The sequence below is a fragment of the Rhea pennata genome, chromosome 4, assembly GCF_028389875.1.
Source record: "Rhea pennata isolate bPtePen1 chromosome 4, bPtePen1.pri, whole genome shotgun sequence".
NCBI classification, from domain to species: domain Eukaryota; kingdom Metazoa; phylum Chordata; class Aves; order Rheiformes; family Rheidae; genus Rhea; species Rhea pennata.
In genome coordinates this window covers 46,270,208-46,296,080 of record NC_084666.1, presented here as the reverse complement: position 1 = coordinate 46,296,080, position 25,873 = coordinate 46,270,208, and the positions used below count along the sequence as shown (strand labels likewise).

Here is a 25,873-nt window from a genome sequence, read left to right as displayed (position 1 = left end):
TTCCACTATTCTTTAATATGCTAGAAATAGCCATGGGAATTTTGAAAGAGCAATGCTAAGCTTTATCATGTAATCAGCTTAGGTATTTAAAGAAGAAGGAATGCAAATTCTTTGCCTTTCTCAGGGCTCATTTCACACCCAGTATAGAAAATATCACTGCATAGCAATAGTATCAATGAGAAAATAAAATTCTTGCTTGCACACACTTATACCTGTGCCCAGATCAATCCTACCAAGAAGTCTATCCTAAAGACAGAAAAAATAAATTACTAGTAAATGTTAACAGTGTTCTGCAAAATAAAGAAAGAGACAGACACAACACACTGGAAGCCTGGAAGGATCAAGCGCTTTGGAATATAACTCCGTAAGAGCTTTGTATTTCTGGGGACTTTGGCAGGATGGTGGTGACTGCTGTTAAGGATGAGACTGCTAGAACCCCAGCTTGATAATTTCTGTTTAGGAAGTGCTTTTAGGACTTTTGTCTGCAGTAGCCAAAACAGATCTGCTGTGGCATAGCAGTACATGGGGGGACAATCACCTCCCTCAAATGCTCCATGTATTTCTTCTGCACTGGTGGTTTGATAATGCTACAGAGTACCTTACCCACAATTCATACTAGTGCCCAAATGTTGGATGCTAACAGGGAAAAATATGCATTTCAGGAATTAAACGTGCTGTAAGATTCATGAAGTGTAAAAACTTTCCTCCTGTAACTCACTTCTACTTGTTTATTTGAAGTAACAGTTTTCAGCAATAAAAGCAGTCAATAAATATTGAATGGAACATGATAATTTCCCAACTGAGGTGGGAAACTGAGAAAAGAAACTTGCATCTTCTAAATGAAATGTAACTTACTATTTGCTTATTGCTGAGAGAAAGTCCTGTGGCAAAACAGCATTTTGCTACAACACCTTAAATATGAATAGTACCAAATTCTCTCTATTATATGAAAAGAGGTTCTTCATGCAAACTTTGTCTCTGCACGAAGCTGCAGCAGCTGTCTCACATTAACATGCTTAAATACATACGCAAGTTAGAATATAGATGTAAAGTTACAAATGTTAAATTGATTTTAAGCTAGTGTATACTTGATAAAAACTTTTTCAGTGAGCACCAGAATCTCATAAATCTCAGCTACTGTTGAGGTCTTGGTCCCTATTTTCTTTGGCTGAACCATATCTAAACAGATCTTCCTGCTTTTTCAGACTTTAATCTGAGTAAAATAACTATTATTATTTTGTCTATTGAGTTAACCTGTCCTCAGTTACATACTACTATTATCAAACTTTAAAGTTCATACAGCAGTCATTTTGTGTGCAGATAATGTCATGTGAACAACTGTATCTGGATCTTTTAAAGTAAACAACTGTAATGAGTCTTTATGAGTTTTTTATGGGAAACTCTCAGATATTCCCTTAACATAGTCTGAGGCCTTATGGAAACCAAATGTAATAGCACTGACAAAATGAAAACCCTCTTATCTTCAGAGAGGACAAGTTCCTGTTGATGCTTCTCAGTGCCAACCATAAATGAACACACTAACAGGACAGAGGAGACTTCATTATCCATATACTTTTGGTCTTTTTTGCTTAGCTACCAACAAAAACATTCATTAGTAACACACTACAAAACTATTCCTAACAATTCTGGTTTGCAGAATAACGACAAGCTTAAACCCTCGTTTTACAATTACACCGTATTCCCTTTTAAAACTGTTTTGAGAAGGGTCCCCTCTGAAGCATGCCATATTTAATTCTCCATTTATTCAACTCCCCCATTTACCTACTATCTGTAACATAACCTCCCAATTCCTGAGCAAGTCAAGTAAGAGACTTGACAAGAATTGCCTCCAAGTCTACACTGTAACTGCCAAGAACTGGGATTCCTCCCAGCTGGGAACGTTGCTGCCACAAGCGCATCACAGGGATTATTAGGCCGACACTGAGATGCTTTCAGAATTCTTTTCCGAAAATCGTAATAAATTCCTACTTGCACTCCATAAAACCAATAGGAAAAAAATAAATATGTGGCTTATACCACTAATATCCCTCTCTATCAAATCTAAGGGCACCATTTCCTAGTTTTCTAAGATTTGAGTAAGATTTGCTAGCTGAATCCTGGTAATGCTAGCATGAAGTTAGTGAAGAAGACAAGTTGCTAGAGGACCCTACCACCTTTTTAATCTCACCCGTATCAAATATAATCTCACCACAGAACATTAGGCTACCAGTTTTGTGATTCATCTGAATTTATCATTCTTTCCAAATACTCAAGAGGCCAGAACTACATGGATTGTCCCATTCCTACTACAGTCAGATTTAACCCCAGTGATCCACAAGTTTTTGACCTTTGGGCCTCACTACTTGGGCTGCAACGGAGCAGGTAACAGACCACCCACAGCTGCACATCTTGGAAAAGCTCCAGCCAGATGAGAAGGCAGCTGTTCAGCAGCCAAAGTCACCAGGCAATGCCTCTTCTCAATTCGTCCTTTCATTAACTCTCCATCACATAACAGTTCACATTCAAGACTCTCATTCTTATCTTCAGACTTCTTCACTGGAAATGGCTCTGCTGGAGCTAAATGGCTGGAGAAATTGCTTTTCTAAAATGACAGAACCATCAATTTAAGGTTACATGCTCAAATGCTTTATTCTATGATGGGCCCAAATATTTGGGGATCATTTCCAGAAAAGATGAGGACAACAAACCTCAGCTTTATCCAAAGAGAAAACAATTTTTTTCCTTAAACTGCTCCTTTGACAACAATAGCTAAAACCAAATCCCCCCAAAGTAAACAACACAAGCTAGTCATCACTTTCAAAAGACGGGAGAAAGAATAGATCTGTGTTCCCTTAGGCAAACAAATACCGTGGTAAGAGGCACCACTAGATTTTAAGAGAGACAGATGTATAAGTCTTCCCCTTGAACAAAATTAAATTCCTTCCAGATGACTACAGAACTTCTCTTCATAATAAAGCAACAAACAGTGTCATGGCAGTTTAGTGGGAAGAATCTGTAGTTACAGTTCAGTAAAGTCCCATGTTATAATGGATTAAACTCTCTCTAAGGGAAATACTAAGATGCAGTAGCAGGTTCTGAAGAATCTGGGGGACACTTATGGAGAAAACAGGTATGTAAACAGGAAGGGGAGTGGGAGGGAAGAGAGAGAGAAAGGAGAAAATTACTCTAGAATTACAGCCAAAGAAAGAATCGCTGGTATTTTGAGCCTTGAAAGGAAGAAAAGGTGTTGCCAACACTCATTACAGGAAGGTGTAGATCTGATGACCTGTTGAGGACAAAGAATTCTCATATATTTGTCCTACTTATCCTTATTTATCCTCTATACTTATCCTCAAAGTTCTTCCCTTACTCTATCTATGAAGTCTCATTGACCTAACAAGACTATGTGGCTATAACTACAGACAAAGGTAAAAACATTAAACCATTTTGAAACATCAAATATATATAAAGCGTGTACTATATACAAAGTTCATATATTCTTACAGATACACACACATTCAAACCCATACAGAATGCAGTTCACCAGAAGAGTATAATACTTTTTAGAATATTACATCACCACACTGAAGGTCAGAAGTGATTTCAATATGGTGATTTCAACCAGTTAAACAGACATATGTATCCTTTAAACCAAAATTTCACAAAGATATATTATGAAAATAAGCACTCTTATAGTATTCAACATGCTTAGGAAGAACAGATTTTTTCACAGGCCAGCAAATAAAAACAGCACTTAATGGGCTCCTCCTCCAATCATTAATGCTATACAGCACTGTCTCATTTAACACTTTAATAGCTTCTTTGTGTATGTCATCTAGTAGTACCAGGCTTACAACACAATGGTCTGAATAAGAAAGTGACACCAAAGCTCTGGCTGTCATGCTACATAAACACTTGAGACTCCAGAGAAGAAGCAGGTCAGTTATGCAGGCCCTAGAGCTTGCCAACACTGCCTGCTTTTGTCCCAGAAGATAATGCACGCAGCATTCCTTCGTTAGTGTAATTGCATCTGCCATGCTTCTAATGCCAGGGTGGAGAAAATACTTTTATATTTTCTTTCAAATTCTACCCCACAGAGTTCTCACAGTGCCTCCCTCCAAAGAAATCCACATTAACTTTTGTCATGTAGCCTTAATAACAAAGTTGCTCCTGAAAACAAGTCTTAGGACGTCTATTCAACCTCTACAAAGTTGGAGCCAAGTATAAGCAGCCAAGTAACCAGTCATCATCCCAATACAGAGAATAACATCTAGACAAGCAGAAGGAATGAGAATTTTTTTCAAGCACTCAAGTTTCTTGCTATCTAAGGACAATGAATGCAAGCCTCATGGAAGCATGTGAGCCTTCTTACAAGAAACTAAAAAGCAGCTGTTAAATTTCTCATTCTCTTTAGAGCCCTGATTTCATAGTTAGGAGTCAGTATACTGTTTTACAAAGAAAGTGGGTGGGTGGTTTCCTTTTCATGATAGGACCTGACCTGTTTGTTTTGGAGCTCCTCAGATGAAGGCAGTTGGACACACTACAGCTGCTGATCTCCAGAAGAAAGCAAATTTCATTCTGTAATAAAACACTGCCCATTGTCATTTTAAAGGTATAAAATGTGTGGCTTTCAATTTATTTTAGAATGGTTGCTGAATAACAGTATCTATGAGATACTTAGGCAATCTACACAGCTGATGTGGAATTCTTCCTGCAATGAAGACATCTGGAAATTTGACAACTACTGTGAACTAAAATAGTCTCACAAAGTTTTACCAATTCCTGAAGCTTTCAGAATTCGGACTTTGATTCTTACATTATATGTCCTTGGACTCAAACTGTGAAATCAAGATGCAGTGAGAGTGTGTGTGTGTTCACGTGTGTGTACATAAACACACACAAAAGATTTGTTCAAAATAGCTATCCTCACAATATCACACAATACAGAGAAAAGTTCACAACAAAAATGATAAATTAGAAAACCTTAAAATATTTACTAAAAGTTATAACAAACTTGTATTTTAACACTAATGAAAATAGAGTTGTCAAGTTTCAGCACCAAATGAAAACCTAAAGGCCAGATGCAAGGATGTTGAATTTTTGCTGCTCTTCATGACTAGGTCGACTGTGGTATTGGAGTTTAAGCTGTCTCGTTGACAACATGAGTACATTATTCAAAGCTAGACCTGAGTAAAAAGGAATAGTATTATAACAGACAGAGAACCAATTATGATACAATTGCAAGTGGTCTCAATCTATATTCCTCACAGAGCCTAGATTACTATGTAATTACAGGTACTTAAGTGTCTCAGTAAAGCCTCTGATACCTGCCATTATCATGGACATAGGACAGGACAAGACATGACATTACAAGAAGAGAACTGGAAGAAGAGAGTCCCTCTGGTATGATCATTTTGTATACATTTTGAACAGTATCATTCCTTTTGTCCCTCTAAAAAGGGACGAAAAGTGTCCTAGAGTTTTCCATTACTCTAATACTTTGAACAGCATTCTCCAAATAGGGCAATCAAGAGCTTCAGCAAAACGTGTTTTCAGCGGAACACGTCTGTTCTCTTTCCAGAAAAGTCACACAGTACTAAAAGGGAGAATGAAGAATGACTGCAGTAATAGGATCGCATGCGTGAAAAATCCTCACTAAGGGCCATTTTTCACAACTTTTTAACCAGTTAAAACTTCCAGATTGAGTGGACAAGGAATTCAGAACTAGGACTATACAGTAAACTCTGCAATTATTGAACTAGAGGAGTAGAGAATGCTCATGGCCAGGAATACAGTAGAAAATTTGTATTTTGATATCAAAATATGACATCGACAGGCAAAGCTTTGCTATTTTGAAGTTTGCCAATACATCTTGATAATTCTCTGCAGGAATGAAACAGACTGACTATTATCTTGGATAAGACTGTGTTTGAGATTTATCAGCCATGCTACAGAATGACAAAAATAGAAAGTATCTTTATTTGACTTAATTAGAAAAAGAGACACCCTGCCACACACCAAAAACGCATCATGACAGCACTAAATGTTCGGCATTTGTCACGTTGATGTTACTAAGTGTTCCTGACTCTGAAGCATGAAAATGCAAATGTTGCTGACAATAACCATAAAAGCTTTTTCAAGAATCTATTGCCATCTGTATTATTAAAAGCACATTTTTCATTTGAGCAAATTCTTTAACAGCAGACAGAACAAGTCACCAATCTGCTTCACACTGTGAAATATTCCAATATGATTCTACAAAGCAAAGGGCTAACAGGCACAATTAAAAGGAAACACCACGCAAGTAAAACCTCATTATATATTTGGAAATGTTATTCTATCAAAAATCAGTCTTTACAGTTCATACACCTGTCAGTTTACCATCTTATTACTTACAATGTGAAGAGTTTCATGGCATAAAAAAGCAGTGCAGTAACGCATGTATTTTGTATGGGTGACCTTTAGAAGATAGCTTTCCAGGCAGAATTTACAAGACAATTTAATACGATGAATCAGTTTCAGTTGCAAATCAAGTAAGAAAAATAAATTAATCCCATGGTCAAGGCACTGAAATACTATGCACCCTGATAAAATTTTGAAATAGAGAACAAGAAACAAAACATGTTTTGCGGTTTGCGCAGCGGGTTGGCAGCAAAGAACTCCCACTTCCAGAGAGATTTAAGCATTACCAACCGTTCCACCTACTGCTCACTAACACTGGCTTACCTGAAAGTATGTCTGCGTAAAGGCCTGAGTAGCGTGGGTGTGCTCTTTCTGCCTTCTGTATTACTGGCTTTAAAGGCACGAGGCTTTCCTCCAGGCTAGATTTGGCTCAGACCTGGGCCCCAGCATTGGTGAAGTGGGAAAGGTAACTAAATATTATTTTTAATTACCTCTCATCAAAAACATTAATGTCATAGATAAAAAAAAAACAACAACTCCTATGGAAAATATTGATATCTAAAATTCACCAAATTTCTGTTTGAAATACTTGCTGGATATTCCAGACATTTTCTGGGTACCATCTCTACTAATATCTAAAAATAAAAAGCTTTTGCTGTGCCGGCGCTCGGCAGTCTGACATAAAGAGGATTTCCAAGTCAAATAATAAAGCTGATGAATGGCAGAACATTTGACCACTTCCATTCCACAGCAGGTTAACGCTAACACGTTGTTGTAAACCTCACTACAGTATAATCTGGTAGTTTTAAACTATGCAGGCTTACCACATCTCAATAGCTTAACTTTCATCTACTATGAAAACAGCTAAAAAAAAAAAAAAGATTGCACACACAGCCATCTAATACCTTGTTAAACCCGTTCACTTCTAATACCAGAATGCAACAGCATGAACACCAGTTGGCCAGTGTTCACTGAAATACGATCCCTGTTAAAGGAAAATACACTCAGAGAGAGTTACAAAAACCTTAAATCACCAAAAGCGTCTCCCACATACAATTAACAAGGTACCCGCCTTTGTGATGAACAGACATTCAATGTATCTGTTATGAACATTTATTAAGATTTTAATTGCAATACAGTTTTAAGTTTCCGGAAACCTCTTTCTCATGCCTTTCCCTTTCCCTGTTTGTAACGTATACTAGCCAAAGAATCACTAATGGGTAAAGAGATCAGTGATATAATACGCCACGGAGTGGGAAATGAAGGCAAGTGGCACATTTAATCTTGAACAGGTGGAATTTCCAGGGAATGTGAACGAATACACTAATAATCTCTGATGCAGAAATGGAATGAATTAGGCTGTTAACTGGCTGAGCGTTACGCCCCGCTGCAGTGAACGCAGCTGAGGCCGTGCTCTTTACGCCTGCCAACGTCTGGACAAAGCAGTTAGGTCCTGAGGTAACCAGTTACCGTTCTCAGCAAGTGCCAGGGAAGTTTCACCTCAGTGTTCCCACAGGCAGAAACGTTCCTGAAGATTTTCACATTTTTAATCTATTTCTACAGCTTCACTGAGAGTCCTTCACTGGTCAACCCCTGTCGACCTCTGTGAAACCGAACCTTGCCCTCCTATCTCTTCTCTTTCAACTTTTCTTTCCTTGGTCCTAGTTCTGAATGATAATTCCGTTTTCAGGTTTTCTTGTCATAAACTCCCTGGGAAATATCCAAGCATTCTACAGTGTCTCACCAGAATAGTATCACAATGGTAAGAACACCTTCAGAACTAAAAATGCTTCCCAAGAACAGGTCCTCAGCTGTGATTCTGGACTTTTGAGAGCCTGAACTGGACTTATCTTCACAATCAGGAATAAAATCTTTACTTATATAAATATATATATATCACTGTACACAAACCTTCCAGAAAATGGGAAATAGGAGATTGATTTCTGTCTCAGTCCTTGTATAAGCAAATTAAAAATTGACAGAACATTTACTTTATTAATTTCTTTGCTTTCTTTGAAGGACCAAAAATGAATGTTTTTAGTCGAAACAAAGTCAGCATTTCATTTAATCTAAAACACTTTGTTCATTTTTAGTTTTATTGCTTTTTTCCCATTTCAAATTAAAAACATTTCAGGTTCATTCCAAACAAAAAAAATGTTTTTGTTTTGTTTGGGGTTTTTTGGCTTAGATAATGCAGGATAAGATCTGAAGCACCAGAGATTTGTGTTACTGTACTTATACTTTGGTGATTTATGGTACGTGAAAGTAAGAACATATCAGCTGAGCAAATTAAGTGCATTTAACTGTGATTCTCTCCAAAAGATGCTGCAGCAACTTATGGTCAGTTACTGTCTCAGAGTTAGAAGAGTTTTCACGTACATCAGTCTGTAGACCAGCATATTTAATGTTAAATATTGGTAGCTCACATCATTAGAAACATGCCCAAACCTTTAACTTTATTACACAATTTTTCAGTTAGGTGTTCTTCACTTTGATTGAATCCAGTTATGTACAAAAGGACAAAATGCTACATCTTGTTTCTCTGGAGGCCTTTCTGAATTTTTAGCAGTCTATAGGATTCTACTTCATTCCTACTCATAATCTGAAACTGTCACAGTAGCATTCATCTCACCACTGAGATTCTTTTTTTCTTTCTCTTTAAAGTATTTCAAGCACAGTAATCATACACAGTTGCAACCCCATACAAACCTAAACACTCTACAAAAATCATTTCAAAAGCAGTTCATCACATTCCCCTTAGCTCTGGTCATAATTCAGACTAATTATTAAACAGTCATGTTAATGATAAAATGACTTTTTTTTGGCTTATTCTGATGACAGTTTAACACTACAGTCTGACTTCTGTTTTTGTGAGTCCTCCTTCGCATACCTTTTGACTGTTTTATCTTCCAACAGAACATTAGTTACTTGGGATTTTTTCTTTTTTCTTAGTTTGGGACACACAACAATAAAGTTATAAATAAAAGTAGGCTGAATTAAAAACATTAAAGATTTTATGTGCATCACTGCACTGTGCATGACAACCTTTAAGAATGCCATAGGTGTAAGTGGAATAGAACTGAGATGTTTATTCTCCTCAGTCACAGTTTCTTATTTCTTGCCTTTTAAGAGATGAACCTTATTTTAATTCAATAAATATTAATTATAAAAGGGACTACAGATACTTTTCTCCTAGAGTAAGTCTCATTTACATCATTTCCAGAGAAAGGTTTCCACACATACCACCCAGATCAGATAAATGGCCATTAAAAATAACAATTGCTTCTCTGGGTGAGAAACCACAGCAAAAAAAAGCAAAACAAAACAAAACAAAAAAATCCTTGATTAAAGCCAGAAATGAGTTTACTCCTCCTTGTCCACAAGGAAGAAGTGGGCAGAGTGGAAAATACCTAAGCAAGATAAATTAAGTATGAATGAATAAAACACAAGCTTAAAAGAAAAAAAAAAGACTTGGAAGAAGAGCATAGGGGGAAATCTCAGGAATTTTCAGAAAGAAGAAAGAAGATGGGGTCTTATTTAATTGGAGACACATAAGATTCACAAGAGAACAAAACGTGAGAAAAGCATTGTTACTGAAGAAAAGCTGGAAGCTGCAGAAGCCAAGAGAAGCTGAGTTGAATCCCAACAGTCTCTTGAAAGATTTATGAAATCTCCAGAAGGTGCTTTGAGACCTCAGAGGTTCAGATTCCAGGGGCTTAAAGAATGTATGGCCTAATGAAATAAATCCCTAACCTATGAGCCAGTGAAATGTCCCACCAGAGAAGAAACTCTACCAGCAACCCCAGTTAACCTCTACGTTATTAAAAAAAAAAAAGAATGAATTCATGTGCGAATCTGTGAGCCAAGAGAAATAGACAGTTAGACCTCTGAGTAAGAAAATGAGATTTTAATAGCTGTAAAGTGTTGTGTTAATGCTCACAGGGCATTTTGGCTGGTGGATTTTTTTCTCCAGCATCACATAGAATAAAGCTGAATATCTGCTATGGGCCTCTTCAGCCCCAAAGTTGGATTTGAATATATACAGGGAGAATTATAGTGTTCCTGGAGAAAGGCTACCACCAGAAATCATTCCTTTATGAGGCACTAACTTCTCAGAGAGAAACTGGCAAATCAATGAAAATAACAGAGGCATTAAGCATAAGTGTTTCAGATCATGTAACTATAACTTAAGGTTAATTTCAAAGGCAGAATAAACAAGAGTTGGTCCGTAACTCAGTTTAAGTGATAAACAAGTAACATTAAAAATTAAAGGAACCAATTAACAGACAAATGGACAAAATCAGGGATTTGGATAAGAGGGAAGTCTGGGACTTCTTTAAGTCCATTGTGATAAAAATATACAGCCGTTCATTGAGAGAGAGACAACTCTTTCAGTATCTTTTTGAAAACTGATTTTCTAGACATATAAAATGTAATTATTTAGTCAGGATATAGTAAGTATCTCATTGAAAATCCTACTTCTTTAAACATTTATTTAATACAGAGAACACAGCTATTAGTCAAAGAATCACATGTAAGAAATTAGGTTACAGAAGAGATGAAAACAGGGTATCTTGAAAGAGGGAAGTAAAAAAAGAGTTGGTTTTTCACAGTGGAATTCCTCTGGATAAGTTTTTGTAACTATATTGTTAAATCTCTATATTAATCACAAAGGAAAAATAAGCATTTCAATAAAATTCACCAGTTATATGAAATTAGAAAGCCTTGTCAATACAGAAGATAGTTTACGAAGAAGAACTAGATGATTGGAATAATAAAAATAGAATAACAAAATATGAAACTATGTATCTACAAACTACTATTTTTTTGCTGTAAGCTGTGAAGTTAAAATTATGGGAAACTGACAAAGAGAAAAAAAATACATGGATGACTATGAGTCAGAGCAAACCTGCCTTAAAAAAGACAAATGCAAATTGATCTAGGTGAGGTATTTCCAGTTAAGTATTAACATTCCTGTACAAATAACTTGTCAGATCTCATTTGGAAAATACTGTGTACAGTCTGGGCACCTGTTTTCAAGGATGATGAATTAAAACTGGAATGATAGCAGAGACAAAAGGATGAATAGACCAAGAAGCCTACCTTACAGAGGAGACATGAAGAGCTCGAGTTGATACCTTAAAAAGATGGAGGTTGAACAGAGATGTGTTTTTCTTCCTGATGTACTTACAGAGGGTAGATACCCTCTTCTGTCCCAGCCATTTGAATTGAAGAGTGGTGCTTGCCCAAAGAATGGATAAACTGGATGTGGAAGCTGAAGATAAGACGACCATTTCTATCCCTGGTACTCACTTCCGGAATATTCTTTCTATCAGAGCAATGGCGCAAAACCCAAACCCCTCTGATGTTAAAACAGAGTTTGATCAGTTGCTAAACAGGATTAATTTCATGATATGACTGCATGTAACAGCATGTAAGTGGACTAAATGCCCCAGAAGGTCCATTTCTATGTTCTAGTCCTCCTTTAGCTCACCAACAGTGTTTTTTTTAAACATCAGTTTTGACAGGCAAACAAACTTACATATAAAATATGCTCTAAGGCTACAACTCTGGCAATCTCATACTTGTTCCTATGGTTCTACCGACAGTGCTTGAAGAAAGTTAAGCTTTCCAAGTCTATAGATTTGATGAAAATCTCTGCCTGCCTGTGCAGACACAGCAATTCTGCATTACACCCCAGAAACCCGACAACAGAGTGGGCAAGAACTACCACAGGCACTAGGAGCCTTTGGAAGCACAAAAATTTGTACCTAATAACCTCAGCAATATTTCTAACTTTCACCCACACTCTGTAGAAAAATAGCTATCATTTAGTTTATGCTCATAGGCCTAAAACATGGTTTCTATTTTGAGCAATTAGTAAGAATAATGCTATAGCATAAAATCAAGGTTTCAAAAAGTATGCTTTAACTGGCTACCACTAAGATCCAACGGACATCAAAAAAACTCTCAACAAACACAGACGTTTTTCTTTATCCATGTACTAATAGTAAAATGGAATTTCAGTGGAATTTCAGTGACAGAATTTCTGAAACTGATGAATAACTTGTAGAATGCTATTATGGGACACAAATGTTACGTTCTAACTCCCAAACACTGCCTTTGGTCCTCTCTGTAAACAAATTCAAACTAATATTCCTGAAAATTAACAGCAGTTACTCTTTCAGATGCTATGTTTGAACTGTCAGGTTTTCACACAGACAGATATTAAATTAGCTGGAATTTTCAAAGACCGAGAACCTAAAAATAAAATACCCCAAGCGCAAGTGCTGGTTGATTTCTTTATGGCTTATGTGCCTAAGCTCCCTATAGGCCTGTGCAACAAAGGCACTTTTGAAAACAGCTTTCCAGCTCCCACTGCTCCCACCTTTTGCAGACATCAAGTGGTGTGATGTTGTTGTACAGTATCACCATAAGGTAGCATTTTACACTTACTTTGCACAGGCCTATAGACCTGAAAAAGGAAAAGCCAGACAGGAATTACCAAGCTCATGAATTTTTCAAAAACTGCGCTACTGAATCTTGTGTTTCAAGTTAAATAGCCAATCTTCGACATGAGCGAAAGCCCCCGTTCCGTCCCTGTATTGCTAGCTGGTGACTGCCTTCTGCCAAAGCCCTGAACACCAACACTGACTGACGCTTGGTGCAGTAGACTAGTGCTAAGAAGCTACCCCAGAGCTACACTAGAGTAGCTAAGGAGTTTAGGTACAGCCCCAAGAATTTTAAAATGCTTTTAGTGGCGTCATCCCTCAAAATGCTATAAAACAGAATTCCACTTGTTGCCTTCACGAGCAACAAAAACAACATAGCACACAAAAGAAGCAGAACAGGAACTAAACTTAGAAACGGAGCAAGCAGTAACTTGGCACATTCAGGTTACCATCCTTTTCCCCCACACATGATTGCAAATGTTAAGGTTTAAATTCCCCATGGCTACATTTTTGAAATTAACCTATATTCTAATAGCACACCAAAAAAAAAAAAAAATGATACAACATACAGGGTATTAACAAGGTGATAATCCTTGTCTCAAGGAGCTTTTTCTCCTCCATTTGATAGCATCTTAAGAGACTGAATATCTTTCCAGAACAGAAGTATTACAAAATAAACACATGCCATATCGAGTCCATGCCCTGTAAGGGCACATTATCAGTCCTACATAAATGAAATTAAGCATTACAGCAATAAAAGTACCAAACTGAAATGCATTCATAAAATTAGCTAACTAATAAAAATGTTTGGAATTGGTTACAAAGTCATACTGGATAAATGTCCAGAGCAATAGCCTATCAAGAGACTTGTAATATATTCCTAAGTAAAAATAATTATGAATCTATATATCTATGGAAAACTTCTAATATATAGCCTAAACATACATAAATAGAGATAAAGAACATATGTGTGACTTGGTAAGAGTCTAAGAGAAAACATACAGTTTTATACAAATGGTAAATCTATTACTAATGCAGTCACAGTGCAGGACGACACTTGAGAGAAAAAGTTTTGATAAATTACTAGGCCAGTATCTCTGGACATCAGTTCGGAATTAAAAGCAACTACAAAACATAGCAGGAAAAACTGAATGTGTAATATAAAATTTTTATTTATTGGGGTTTTACAAGCTTGTAATGTAATGTACAAAAGAACGAGTGCAATTGTCTCGAGCAGTTTCTCTAATTAGTAAGGTAAATCCAGTTCTTTGGACGTTACACTAAACATATGTGTTTGTTTATGATTGTTAAAAAAAAAAAAGAGAAAAACAGAGCATACACAAGTTGTTTGTCTCACATATGTTTAGTTAGACATTAGTTTAAGAATTGCCCTTCCTGTTATCCCTTCCCCAGCACCAGATGTAGGTGCAGCCACTGGAAGTGGAGCAGACATAAGCATGACAACCTAATCCTCTGCATGAGGGAAGTAGCTGGGGAGGGGAGGGGAGCGAGAGGGGGAAGGGGTGGCAAAAAACACTAGGCCAGAGTCTCACAAGGTCAAGGCAGGAGACTGAGACATCTGTCAAGGCTGAGAGTTATACTATGGCAAATACTATTGGTACTGCAACAGTTTTAATTCTTAAAATAGTACAGGCTGTGAATACAAGTGAACAGGCATGACAATATCCTGACTTTTATTTTAGAAGTCGTACACAACAGGAATCAGACCTAGTAAAATCTGGCATAGACGTAATGCATACTTTTGTATAGGGAAGAGGAGTAGGAGAGAGAGAATCTAGAGCTGCGTGTCTAACGCTGTACTTCTAGTTACTTAAGAGTAACACACTTCTAAACAAAACTATTTCAAAGTTCATAGATTTGATTCGGTCTACTAGAGTAACTGACTTATCAAAGAGAAGCTTGTGGAGTGAGCAAATAGACACAAAAATGGGTTGCAACATACACATCTTCCCTTAAAATACTTTCTGCTTACTCTTGCTAGCAGATGCTATCATGAAAGGTAAAAGTTTGGGTTCCATGGTAAATTTGGTGTATAGAGAATGGTCTTTACAGTATGGTCTGTAAAGAAAGACCCAGTTCAAACCCTCTTCACATTGCTTGATTTACGTGAGACTAAGCTAGTACCAGGAATTACACTGATTTTGTACACAGAACAATTTCATCAATAACCCACATACTTTGGTACAAAATTCCTGCATCCAACACTACTTCCCTAAAAATCCTGACCAGGTAATTATCAAGAGAAGTAACCAGAGATTTTGCATCCAAACAGTGCTGGCCAGTATGTGGGTCCCTATAAATATTCTTTCTGCATTAGTGTGTGCTGGGAGTTACAGTAAATGCTGACAGTTATTACATTTGGTCATGTACGTGTTAGATAAAATACAAGTGTGTAATTTGCTGCACTTCTTTTACAATATATATGCATGTATTTATATAGATATATCTATATATACACACACACTATTTTATATACGGATATATATCTCATATCTATACATACACACACATATATACATATAGGAGAACAGCTAGTATGAAAAGGTGAGAAACATCCGCACATCTTCTGCAGCAACATTAAATAATACATCACTACTGGACATGTTCTCCAGGTATGGCATAAATCCCGTGTAATTCTACGTGTAATTCTACATTCACTAGAGAAGTATGATTTCATTAAGTGCAAAGAAATAAAAAAGTTCCTGATTTTGGAGAGATCTTTACAGAGGAATCTTAAAGCACTAGAACTGACTAAATGAACTAGGATTTATAAATTATATTCTAAAACTCCATTACTCCTCCTGATAGAAACCTCTTTTACATAGATTACTGAACTGCTCTTGTAGACTGTTTGTGTTGACTGTAAAATGTAGACTTTCTTTCACTACATCACCTTTCTGAATAAGATGTAAATTTTTCTCTTCACCAGTGGCACATTTCAGAATTGGTTCAAGACCAACTACTTCCCCAGTGCCAGTTACATTTTCCAACTAAAAAGATAGAGTACTAGGGAAGAGATGATGGAGAGGTGATACAACAGAGAGCTATAAAACGATGAGTGGTAGGCAGCAATCATTCATTCATTCGAGCCATCTCCAGGCTCAAAGCAAAGGAGTGATTCTTCGTAGAACGGGTAGCTGGTCTGTGAAACTCCTCGCCTCTGCACACAGTGGATGGAAGCATTGGGAAATGCTGAGAGCTAGGTAAGTTTTACCAAAGAAAATCCATTCAGGGTTACAGATGTGCAGAAACCATATTTTGCTGCAGATGTCCGTGAGCTGAAAACTCTTGGAGACTGACAGTCTATTAGGGAATGGATTGTGTTGGCCCTGTTCTTACGCTCTTCCCCAGGCATACACTTTTAGTATCTATGGGAGAGAGAGGCAGGATATGGGGCTATAGATGGACTATTGGTCTGACAAGATACCTACATAAGCTCTTAAGTGTAGCAGCTGCACGAGGTGAGCTTTGTAATATTTCTCCCCAAGGTGTGTTCTGTTAGCTAATATCTGTGCCTCTGGGTTGTTGACACCTGGAGCAGGATCTGTACAATCATTTTGAGAGCGATCCTCACTCCTCCTTGCTAACAGCAGTGTTCATATTACTTATCTCTTTATGCTGAATGTAGGGTAGGGATCGCTCAAACTCTAGCATTAACACACTGCAGCACAAGTTTCTGCTAGCTATCTAACGGCATATTGAACTGAGTCCCATAAAACTTCTTAATGGTTTCTAAATCAAACTCATTAATTTTAAAAGAGAAATGCAGACTGTAAATCATTGATGGTTTTTCAGCATGCAATTAGAAGTTTGTTTTCAAGAATGAATCACACAGCAAAAGAAAATAAGAACTCATTTAGTGATGTGTCAATCTGTTTGCATAGTAAGCTTGGAACTTAAATTCCAACTCCTATATTTCTCTGTGCTTTAAAACCTTCCAGGAAAGACTAAGACTTCACTGTCTGCTGACCTAGCAGCTTATGAAAATCTATATACATGATAAACTGACATTAATATTTGATAAATGAACAGAGAAGCCATACCCAGCCATTTACAGCTTCTTAATAATTTGCTCGAGTGTTATAAAAAAACCTGCTGAAGTCAGCTTATTGCACAAAGGTGAACACTAGTAAAACCATTACATTTCTGAATTGGACTGCCTTCCAGCTAAAATAGTTCACGACTAATTAATCCAGAAGGTCAGCAGCAATAAATAAAGACTTACTGGATACTTCAGTAAACATTTATTCATTATTCCGCATAAAATTCTATAAAATCCTGTACCTAAAGATACTTAAGAACTCTATGTTTGCCACTGGTGCTCCAAGTATTATTTTAATATTTTAATACAGAGATCTCTGCAATGCCAAGCACATGATTAAGAAGGTAATTTGATTACTTCTTGATCACTAACCCAAGTGCTAAGAACATGTCTAATTACTCTAACACCACTGTAACACTGGTTTATCTTTTCCCATCACAGCTATACACTGAAATGTGCAGAAGACTTGGGCACCTGTAAACCTCCAAACTTTCCCTCTTCCCAGCACCAACTTACTGAAGTAAATTAAAAGACTGCAATTAGAAATGGGGGGGGGGGGGGAGAAGGGAGGTCATTTTGTGCAGCAATCTTGAGAGCAAAACTTAAAAAAAGAAAACTTTCATGCAAATTTGGGTTGTCAAATAAAAGCTAAATGTTTCCTTGTCAGTATCTGATTAAGCTTTTAGCTTTCTTTTGAAGTCATTCTTCATTTAAAAGGCCCTTACTAGCGATAACATTTCTTAATATAAGACAAGGTCTGTACCTTCAGGTTTAATATCAATGCAAGCTTTCAGCTAGTCATGTTTATTCTTTTAGGAGCTGGTTCACTTTAAGTGAAGTCAGAAATAAACATTAAAAGCCATCATACTCAATCTATTTCTTTTTCATATGTTCTCAAAGTTAGGAGACTAGTTATCCAACAGCTATAAATTTAGTACACAGTCATGAGGAAGGGATTACCTCCTCTTGGGAAATCTGTTCTTTTGCAGGTGTTAGACACTGAAAATTTAATGTTTGCCACAATTAAGAGTAACCATAAACTAAAAGCAGCAAAAGTATTCCACTTCTAACATCCTTGAATTTTTTAGGATCAAAGCTTCCTACTTCTACAAAATATGGTTTCTGTGCTTAAGACTGGCATTGAAAGGACTGCATCAAGAAACAGACTACTTCATTTTTATAAACATTTCTATTATTAAAATGGAACTTTTCCCAATTATTAAAAAATAAAAATATGTCACAACTAAAATTCTTAAACAACAGAATATACAGGAATCCTATTCATTTAGGGTTAGTCAATCATTAATAGAATTGATTTTGCTTTCTGAATTTTTTCATTTCCTCCCTTTCAGCGTACAGTCAGCTGAGCATAGGAAGCAGCAAGATGTTTCACAGATTCCAAGAGACATTTTATTTATCTCCAAGCGCAGACTATCTGTACCTGTAAAGCCACATATCTATTGGATTACAAAAGGTGCATGCAGCCATAAAAAGTGATCTTATTGCTACAAAGCTGTTATACTCTATTGAGAATCTACTGAGTGACTTCTGGAATGCAAAAGGATATTTGTCAATTTGGGAAGGGGAAGAAGGAAAGGAAGAATTGCTATAAAATCGTATACCTAACAGATAAATAATGATGGGCTAGCTGGTTTCAGACTCAGTAAAATACTAATACAGACTGGATGAAACAAATAGTGTTGCATTATAATTATAGGTTAAATAATAAATTTTTGCTGTAACTGTACTTCAGCCTGGGTTTTGGTCTTCCTGTTTTCAATTGTATTAGTTTCAAAACAAAATACCACTCTAGGCCAACAAACAAAAATCTTAACTCTTCTGCAGCTTACTTTTTGAAGACAGATGCAATAAAAAACAGACTTGGAAAGCTCAAGAAATTAACAGAGGAATGCATGGCCTAATCACTTTTATCTTCTTTTGTCCTACCTCTAATTAGGATGAGTCTGATTTTATATCTTTTTATAATCAACATGGAACAGTTTGCTGGCTTCACGTCTGTTCTTAGTAACAGCAACGTGGAAAAATGACCCAGAATGAAAAGGATCAAAGAAAAAATTGTTCTTTCAGCTCCTTTTTTCAACATTTCAGGGAAAGAAAGGGAAGAAAAATACAGTTTGCAGCCAATGCTGCTACCTGCTCAGTGGCTCAATAGACAACTAGCCTCCAAGTCTCCTTCACTTACACTAAGTATGAAAAATCCTTTTTGTCCTCTTATTTTTCTTTAACTTTTCTCTGCTTTATTCAAAAAATGAAAGAAAACATACACATTAAAATGACTTTTTAGAATGCTCTCCTTCTGCTCGTTTCTCTTGAAATATGTGCATTTCAAGTAAGAATAAACAAATTTTCCCAAATACACTAAACACTTTAAAAATTCTCAAGATAACAGACATCCTTCTTACATATATTGTTGTCTTCAAATATATCTTCTAAAAATCCACAGATCTTTCCCTAATCAGGAAATAATTTCTGGTATACCTACATTAGGTTTTTCAGCTTTAAACAAAAGTCTTCCCTTGATGTCACTGCATTTACAAACTTCTCCCTTGCTCCCCATCTCAGCCTGCTATTTTTAAACAAAAAGAACTGAAGCGCTCTAACCAGTGAGTTAAACAGTTTTCTTAAGGGACCAGAAAAGTGCAAGTTGTTGTAACAGTAGAATACATATGGGTCTTTATCATCTGAGAGACAATATTTGCTTTGTTTCTTCTTCTGGTCCATCAGAGATGGCTTAAAGACAATAGATACATTTTTTAATAAGCCAGAAAAGAAAACAAGTCTAGAATATAGCTACTGATATGACTGCCAAGAATTCATAACAATTTGTTTTTTTTTTCAAGATGCAATTACAAACACTTAATTTGTTATACCTACTATAAGACTACATTTTCAGTTTAAAGTGAACTACATTCATGTCATAGAATAAGAGTACTTTACAACCTATAGCATACCCTTGAGGTGGAAGTAAGTTTAAGCTACAAGTCCCAAATTATACGGAATGTACTACATTGTATAATGGAGATATTTATTTTAATTTCAACATATGAGCTGAACATACGAAATTAAATGAGTGGCAGGTGAAAGCTGCCACTGTCGCCAAATTCCTGTCTAGCTCTAAGCTCCCCATAGACAGGTAAGGGAGAAATACTCAAGTACACAGGAGTCTTTGGAGGATACCAAGCAGACCTGGGGCTCCAGGCCCCACCCCAAGAATGTAAAAGACAACACAAAGGAAAGAGATGCCAACTTGACATGCTTATTTCCCTTTAGATCAAGTCTTAACCTGTTGTGTGACAGAGAAAGAAATATATTGTCTCTTCAACAAGAAGACCGAAAAATCTGAGATATATTCACAGAATCACAGAATGGATCACAGAAAATTCTGAGATATATTGTACTAATACTAAAGAGAACCATTATAGTAAGTATTGAAACATACTGTAATCACGCAAAAAAACTTGAAATTAAAATTAAGAATCAGAATTAGTCTATGATAGCAAGGTAGGTCTAAGGCAAAGGTTATTCATTAAATTATATTAGCAGAATGGCTCAGAAGAGGTACTGTCACACTCAACGCTCTTAGGCCAGGAAAAAGAGGATACAGCCAGAGGTTCTCTGACTTTTTCCTCCAGCTTATTTCATTTCTAGGCCATATTGGAGAGCCTCCTCAGAAAATAGATTCATTTTCTGCAGAAAGATCCCTTCTCCCAGCCTGTCCTGTCTTCAGTTTTACTTTGAAATAGTCCCAAGGGCTATGAGTTTTGAACTGCTACCACCTTGAGCAGAAACCATAAAATACACCTCTCATATGTGACAGTAGCCATTATCCTTTTCAATGTACCATAGCAATGACTGCACCATACAAATGCAATCTCACTCTCATGTGCAGGACTTGTGTCATTTGTGAGCTTTTGTCAGGATCTGTGGCAGAATTTACAGGACCATTTGCTGTTTCTTAAACAATAAGAGTGAATGACAACTCAAAAACAACATACAGTGCTTCTGCATGAAGAAATGAGAATTTTGATACATTTGCACAAATGGAAGAGTTAGAAAAACATCTGCTTCTGGAATCACAAGGAGAATGTTTTTGCTATTTTCATTTTGCTTTTAAGAGAGTATTTTTGCCATTGATAATTGTCTTGTTCTACAAGCTTCTCTTCAACCGTGCTGACTTTTAACATCTTTGAAGAGCTACTTACATGTTTTACCATATGCCTGTGGTCTACTTTCCAGTGTCTGATAACCCATTACTTCTCCATTGATTTCCCCCTTTCTTCATTTAGAATTTTTCCGATTTGTCTGTTTAGATTTCTGACAATGACTTTAAGTTACTCCACCAGTATTATTTTCCTCAGTGGTGCAATCATCATACCACCAGGTTGCTTGCTTCTCTTAGCCAATACAAATAAATTCCACTTGTTTTTCAGGGTACAGATTCTCTCTTACTGGCCAATCCATACTGTAAGGAATAGTCTTTTATCAACACAGAAACGCCTGCAAATATGCTTGGGATAAAGCAGCATTTCCAGAAGCTGCTGGAAACTCTGTATCTCCTATGGGTGCAGTTAATTATTCTAACCAGTGAACTCCTACAGAGTAGGAGAAATTGGTAAGAGAGACTTATGTGCAAGTTGATCCACTTCATGTAACTATTCCATGAGATACTATGCCAAAGGGGGTGGGGAGGTGAAGAAAACCTAAATAATAATCACAGTAGGAGAAAAGATTTCCCAGAATGGAAAAAAGATCTCCTATTAACAACATACAGTCAAGAACACAAGGGAATATGTTTCCCAGTATTTACTGGCTGGAGAGAGCTACAGCAAAGTGCTAAGGCAGAAAGCTCTAGACACATGATATACGACATAACCGTTTGTCAGAAGTCACCAAGCACAGGTTACTAATTAACAGATTTCTACATGCACTATTGCAGAAGCCTCTCTGATTGCAGAGTGAAGGGGATTGGAAGATTTAACAGGTGTCTAGCTTCAACATTTGTGATCCGAATGTGAAACAGAGCCCAAACACCAGTCTCTATGTAGTACAACAACTGCAGTCCTCCTGCCCCCAGGTTTGGGCAGCAAAGAGAGACAAGTGTAAAGAGCAGCTTTCTTCAGCGTCTCGGTTCATTTTCAGGATGAAATGAACTGCTGCTCAGCAGCAGTAACACAGTCTGGAGTTGTCTCCATTTCACGTTAGCTTTTAAGTTCAAGCATCAACTGAAAGACAGGACTCATACCACAGATCATGAAAAATGGCTTGACCAAAGGAGGAGCTTCCTCCTTTGTCTACCTGCAACTCCAACAGCCATGAAAACAAAACAGCCCTTCTCCTAGTCATGATGGTTGAGCAGAAGGAAAATGAAGGAAAGGACCAAAAGAGCATAACTCTGTAAGGGAGGTATGTTTAAAGCTTCAAAACCTACTAAGCCTAGTACACAGTGAGACAAACATCACTATGTTAATTGAGGATTAACCTACAAACAGAAACACGAGCTTTCTTCCCCAGTAGCACATGTGATGCTCATCTGTTATTCCTCCTACACACCTCTCTCATGCCTCATTCTCATTCACATTTGGCTTTAACCTTCCTAGATTGATCCTCTAGGACCTAACTTGAAAAAAAAAAAAAAAAAAAAAAAAAAAAAAAACTCTCTAAACAGGATCATGGTAGCATGGTGACAGCTTCTAAATTTAATACAGCAAGTATGATGCTCACAGCATGAGATACCTTTGACCTGCTAGAAAATCTGCGCTCTCAATTAGTGTATCAAAACTTAAAATAAAAAACAGAACAAAGAGAAAAATCATCACAGAAAAGTATCACAAATCTTTGAAGATTCTTGTATATGATTAAATCAGATGTGTAAAAAAAAAAGTCACTATTCATTGACTCCAGTAGTGTTCTAAAGCTGTCACACCTTCCAATGCCTTTTCCCAGGTCTGTTTCAGCACCACGGACCGCTAGCTGCACAGTCATGCTCACTGATACTACTTCAGCCCTAGGACGACTGAAGGTACTATAAGGCATCTCACTTTTGACTGGGAGATGATAATTTTTTTAAGTTATGTTATCAGCTTTCTCCTTGGCCTTCCTGGGGCCAGCATAGCAGGGTACCCATGTTTTGCTCCATATGAAAGATGGGGGGGGGGGAAGGACACAGAGAAATGTGACGGGATTCTCATTTTCATTCGAGTTTAGAATATGAAATAAAAACCCCTTCGAGCTTACTTTTCCTGAAGTTTTCACGGGTTGATTTTTATCAGAGCTGTACAAACAGTAGATGTTTTTAAGATCAAATTACAATAATAATAAAGAAAAAAGAACGGAAACGCTCTCTGTTGAAATGCAATGATTCTGTTAGACCCAAAACATCAGTGACGCTCCTGATATTTAGCTCTATTTTAAAGTGGGCCACCTTGAGAGAAAAGCTAGGATGCTTTTTCTTCTCAAATACAAAAACGCAACGTTTCAACTTTCTCTAGGTCTCCTTTTGAAGCAGAGTTTTCTGCCAAATGCTTATACATTTCTGCACAAACCCCGAAACATTTGTAGCCTCGCCCAGGATTAACTGCTGCGAATTTTCTTTCCATTGGGAAAGACTCTGCTTCGCTCCAAGGTATAAATTCTGAAACCTCCTTCCAGTCTAGAAGTAAAGGGACCTCTTACAACTACTGGCCTTCTAAAGCCCCCGTTCAGCCCCACTGCCAAAGACCGATATCTCCGGACGGACCAGTGAGGTGCTTTTGGCATTACCGTTGGCCGTTGGGGGCGCGCGCGGGGGGCGGGGCGCTCACCTGCAGCGCGCGGCGGCCCGGCGGCGCGTGCTCGCGCAGGCGCGCGCGGTACAGCGGCCGCTCGAAGACGGGCGCGTTGTCGTTGGCGTCCTCCACGCGGACGCTGAGGCGGCAGGTGGCGGCGCGCGGCGGGCGGCCGCCGTCGCGCGCCACCACGCGCAGCTCCAGCGCCGCCTGCCGCTCGCGGTCGAGGCGGGCGCGGGTGGTGACGGCGCCGCTGCGCGCGTCGATGCGCAGCAGCGCCAGGGCGGCGGCGTCGCCCTCCAGCGCGTAGCGCACCTCGGCGTTGGCGGAGCCCGGCTCGTCGGCGTCGGAGGCGCTGAGGCGCAGCACGGCGGTGCCCGGCGAGGCGGCCTCGGAGACGGCGGCGCGGTAGTGCGGCCGCGGGAAGGCGGGCGCCTCGTCGTTGAGGTCGGCGACGCGCAGCAGCAGCGGCTCCTCGGCCGAGAGCGGCGGCGCGCCGCCGTCCGTGGCCAGCAGCCGCAGCTCGTAGAGGTCGCGGCTCTCGCGGTCCAGCGGCGCCGCCACGCAGAGGAAGAAGACGCCGGCGCCGGCCGGCCGCAACGCGAAGGCGCCGTCGCCGCCGCGCAGCGCCAGCGCCACGCCGCCGCCCGCCTCGCCGCCCTCGTCGGCGTCCGACACGGAGACGCGCGCCACGTAGTCGCCGGGCCGGGCGCCCTCGGAGACGCGCGGGCCGCCGCTCTCGGTGAGGTAGAGCAGGCGGATGGCGGGGCGGTTGTCGTTCACGTCCAGCACGGCCACGGAGACGAGGGCGCTGGAGACCTCGGGCTGGGCGCCGCCGTCCCGCGCCTCCACGACGAGGCGGTGCAGGGCCCGCGCCTCACGGTCCAGCGGCCGGCGGAGCCGCAGCACGCCGCTGCGCTCCTCCACCGCGAAGTAGCCGTCGGGGTCGCTCTGCCGGCGGTTGACGGCGTAGCGCACCTCGCCGTTGGCGCCCAGGTCGGGGTCGGTGGCCTGCAGGCGGCACACGGCGGTGCCCGGCGGCGCGTCCTCCCGCAGCCGCGCCCGGTACTCGGCGCGCCCGAAGGCGGGCGCGTTGTCGTTCTCGTCCAGCACCCGCACCGACACCCGCAGGCGGCCGCGCCGCCGCGGGCTGCCGCCGTCCCACGCCTCCACCACCAGCGAGTGCGCGTCCGCCCGCTCGCGGTCGAGCCGCCGCAGCAGCACCAGGTCCAGCGGCTCCGGCGGGGCGCCCGGCGCCGGCCGCCCGTGGCGCAGCTCGAAGAGCGGCGGCTCCTCCGCGGCGCCCTCCGCCAGCAGCGTGTAGCCCTGGGTGCCGAAGCGGCCGGCGTCGGGGTCGCGGGCGCCCGGGAGGCGGAAGGCGGTGCCGGGCGGGGCGAGCTCGGAGATGTTGAGCTGCAGCCGGTCCCGCGGGAAGCGCGGCGGGTGGTCGTTCACGTCCGTGACCGCGATCTCCACCTGCACCATGTCGCCGCGCAGCGTGGCCGCCACGAAGCTGTAGCGCGCCCGGCGCTCCCGGTCCAGCCGCCGCGCCGTGCGGATGATGCCCGTGTCCGTGTGCACGTGGAAGTCCGCCAGCACCGCCGACTCGCCGCTCCCCTCCGACAGCAGGAAGCCGCCCGGCTGCGCCGCGCCCGGCGGCAGCCCCGCGCGGATGTCCCCCACCGGCGTCCCCGCCGGCAGCCCCTCGTCCACCGCCAGGCTGAGGTTGTACACGGGCGCCGCGCCGCCGGGCGCCGCGCACAGCCACAGCGGCACCAGCAGCGCCAGCGCCCTCCCCGACGGCGCCGCCGCCGGGAGCCGCCGCGCCGGCATCGCGGGGCAGCTGCCCCCGCGCCGCCGCCAAGGACAAGTGCGCGCGAGAGGCGGCTCCCGCCCGGCGCCCGCGCAGCCCCCGCCCCGCCGCCCCCGAGCTCGGGGCGGGCTCGCTCGGCTCCCCGGGAGAGGCTGAGCGGGCGGCGCGGCGAGGACGGCGGCGAGCAGCGCAAGGGCTGCCTCTCAACGCAGGCGCACGCCTCGTCGGGGAGCCGAGCGGAAAGCAGGTAGAAGCCTGCAAGGACGATCGAGTTAACTACGCTCAGCAACGATTTCTCCCTGCTTAATATTCCGGTCCTCGTTTTCCCTGGAAAGTCCTGCTCTTTATCCTAGCATTA

General features: G+C 40.5%; 1 protein-coding gene across 1 annotated transcript in view; it reads right to left on the bottom strand.

Annotated features, from left to right (window-relative positions):
* Positions 1-25,535, bottom strand: part of DCHS2 (dachsous cadherin-related 2) — a 104,742-nt gene extending 79,207 nt beyond the window's left edge. Inside the window, exon 1 of the mRNA XM_062574939.1 lies at positions 23,739-25,535. Coding sequence (XP_062430923.1) covers positions 23,739-25,535 — 1,797 coding nt within the window. The remainder of the gene's footprint in view (positions 1-23,738) is intronic.
* Between the last annotated feature and the right edge of the window lie 338 nt (positions 25,536-25,873).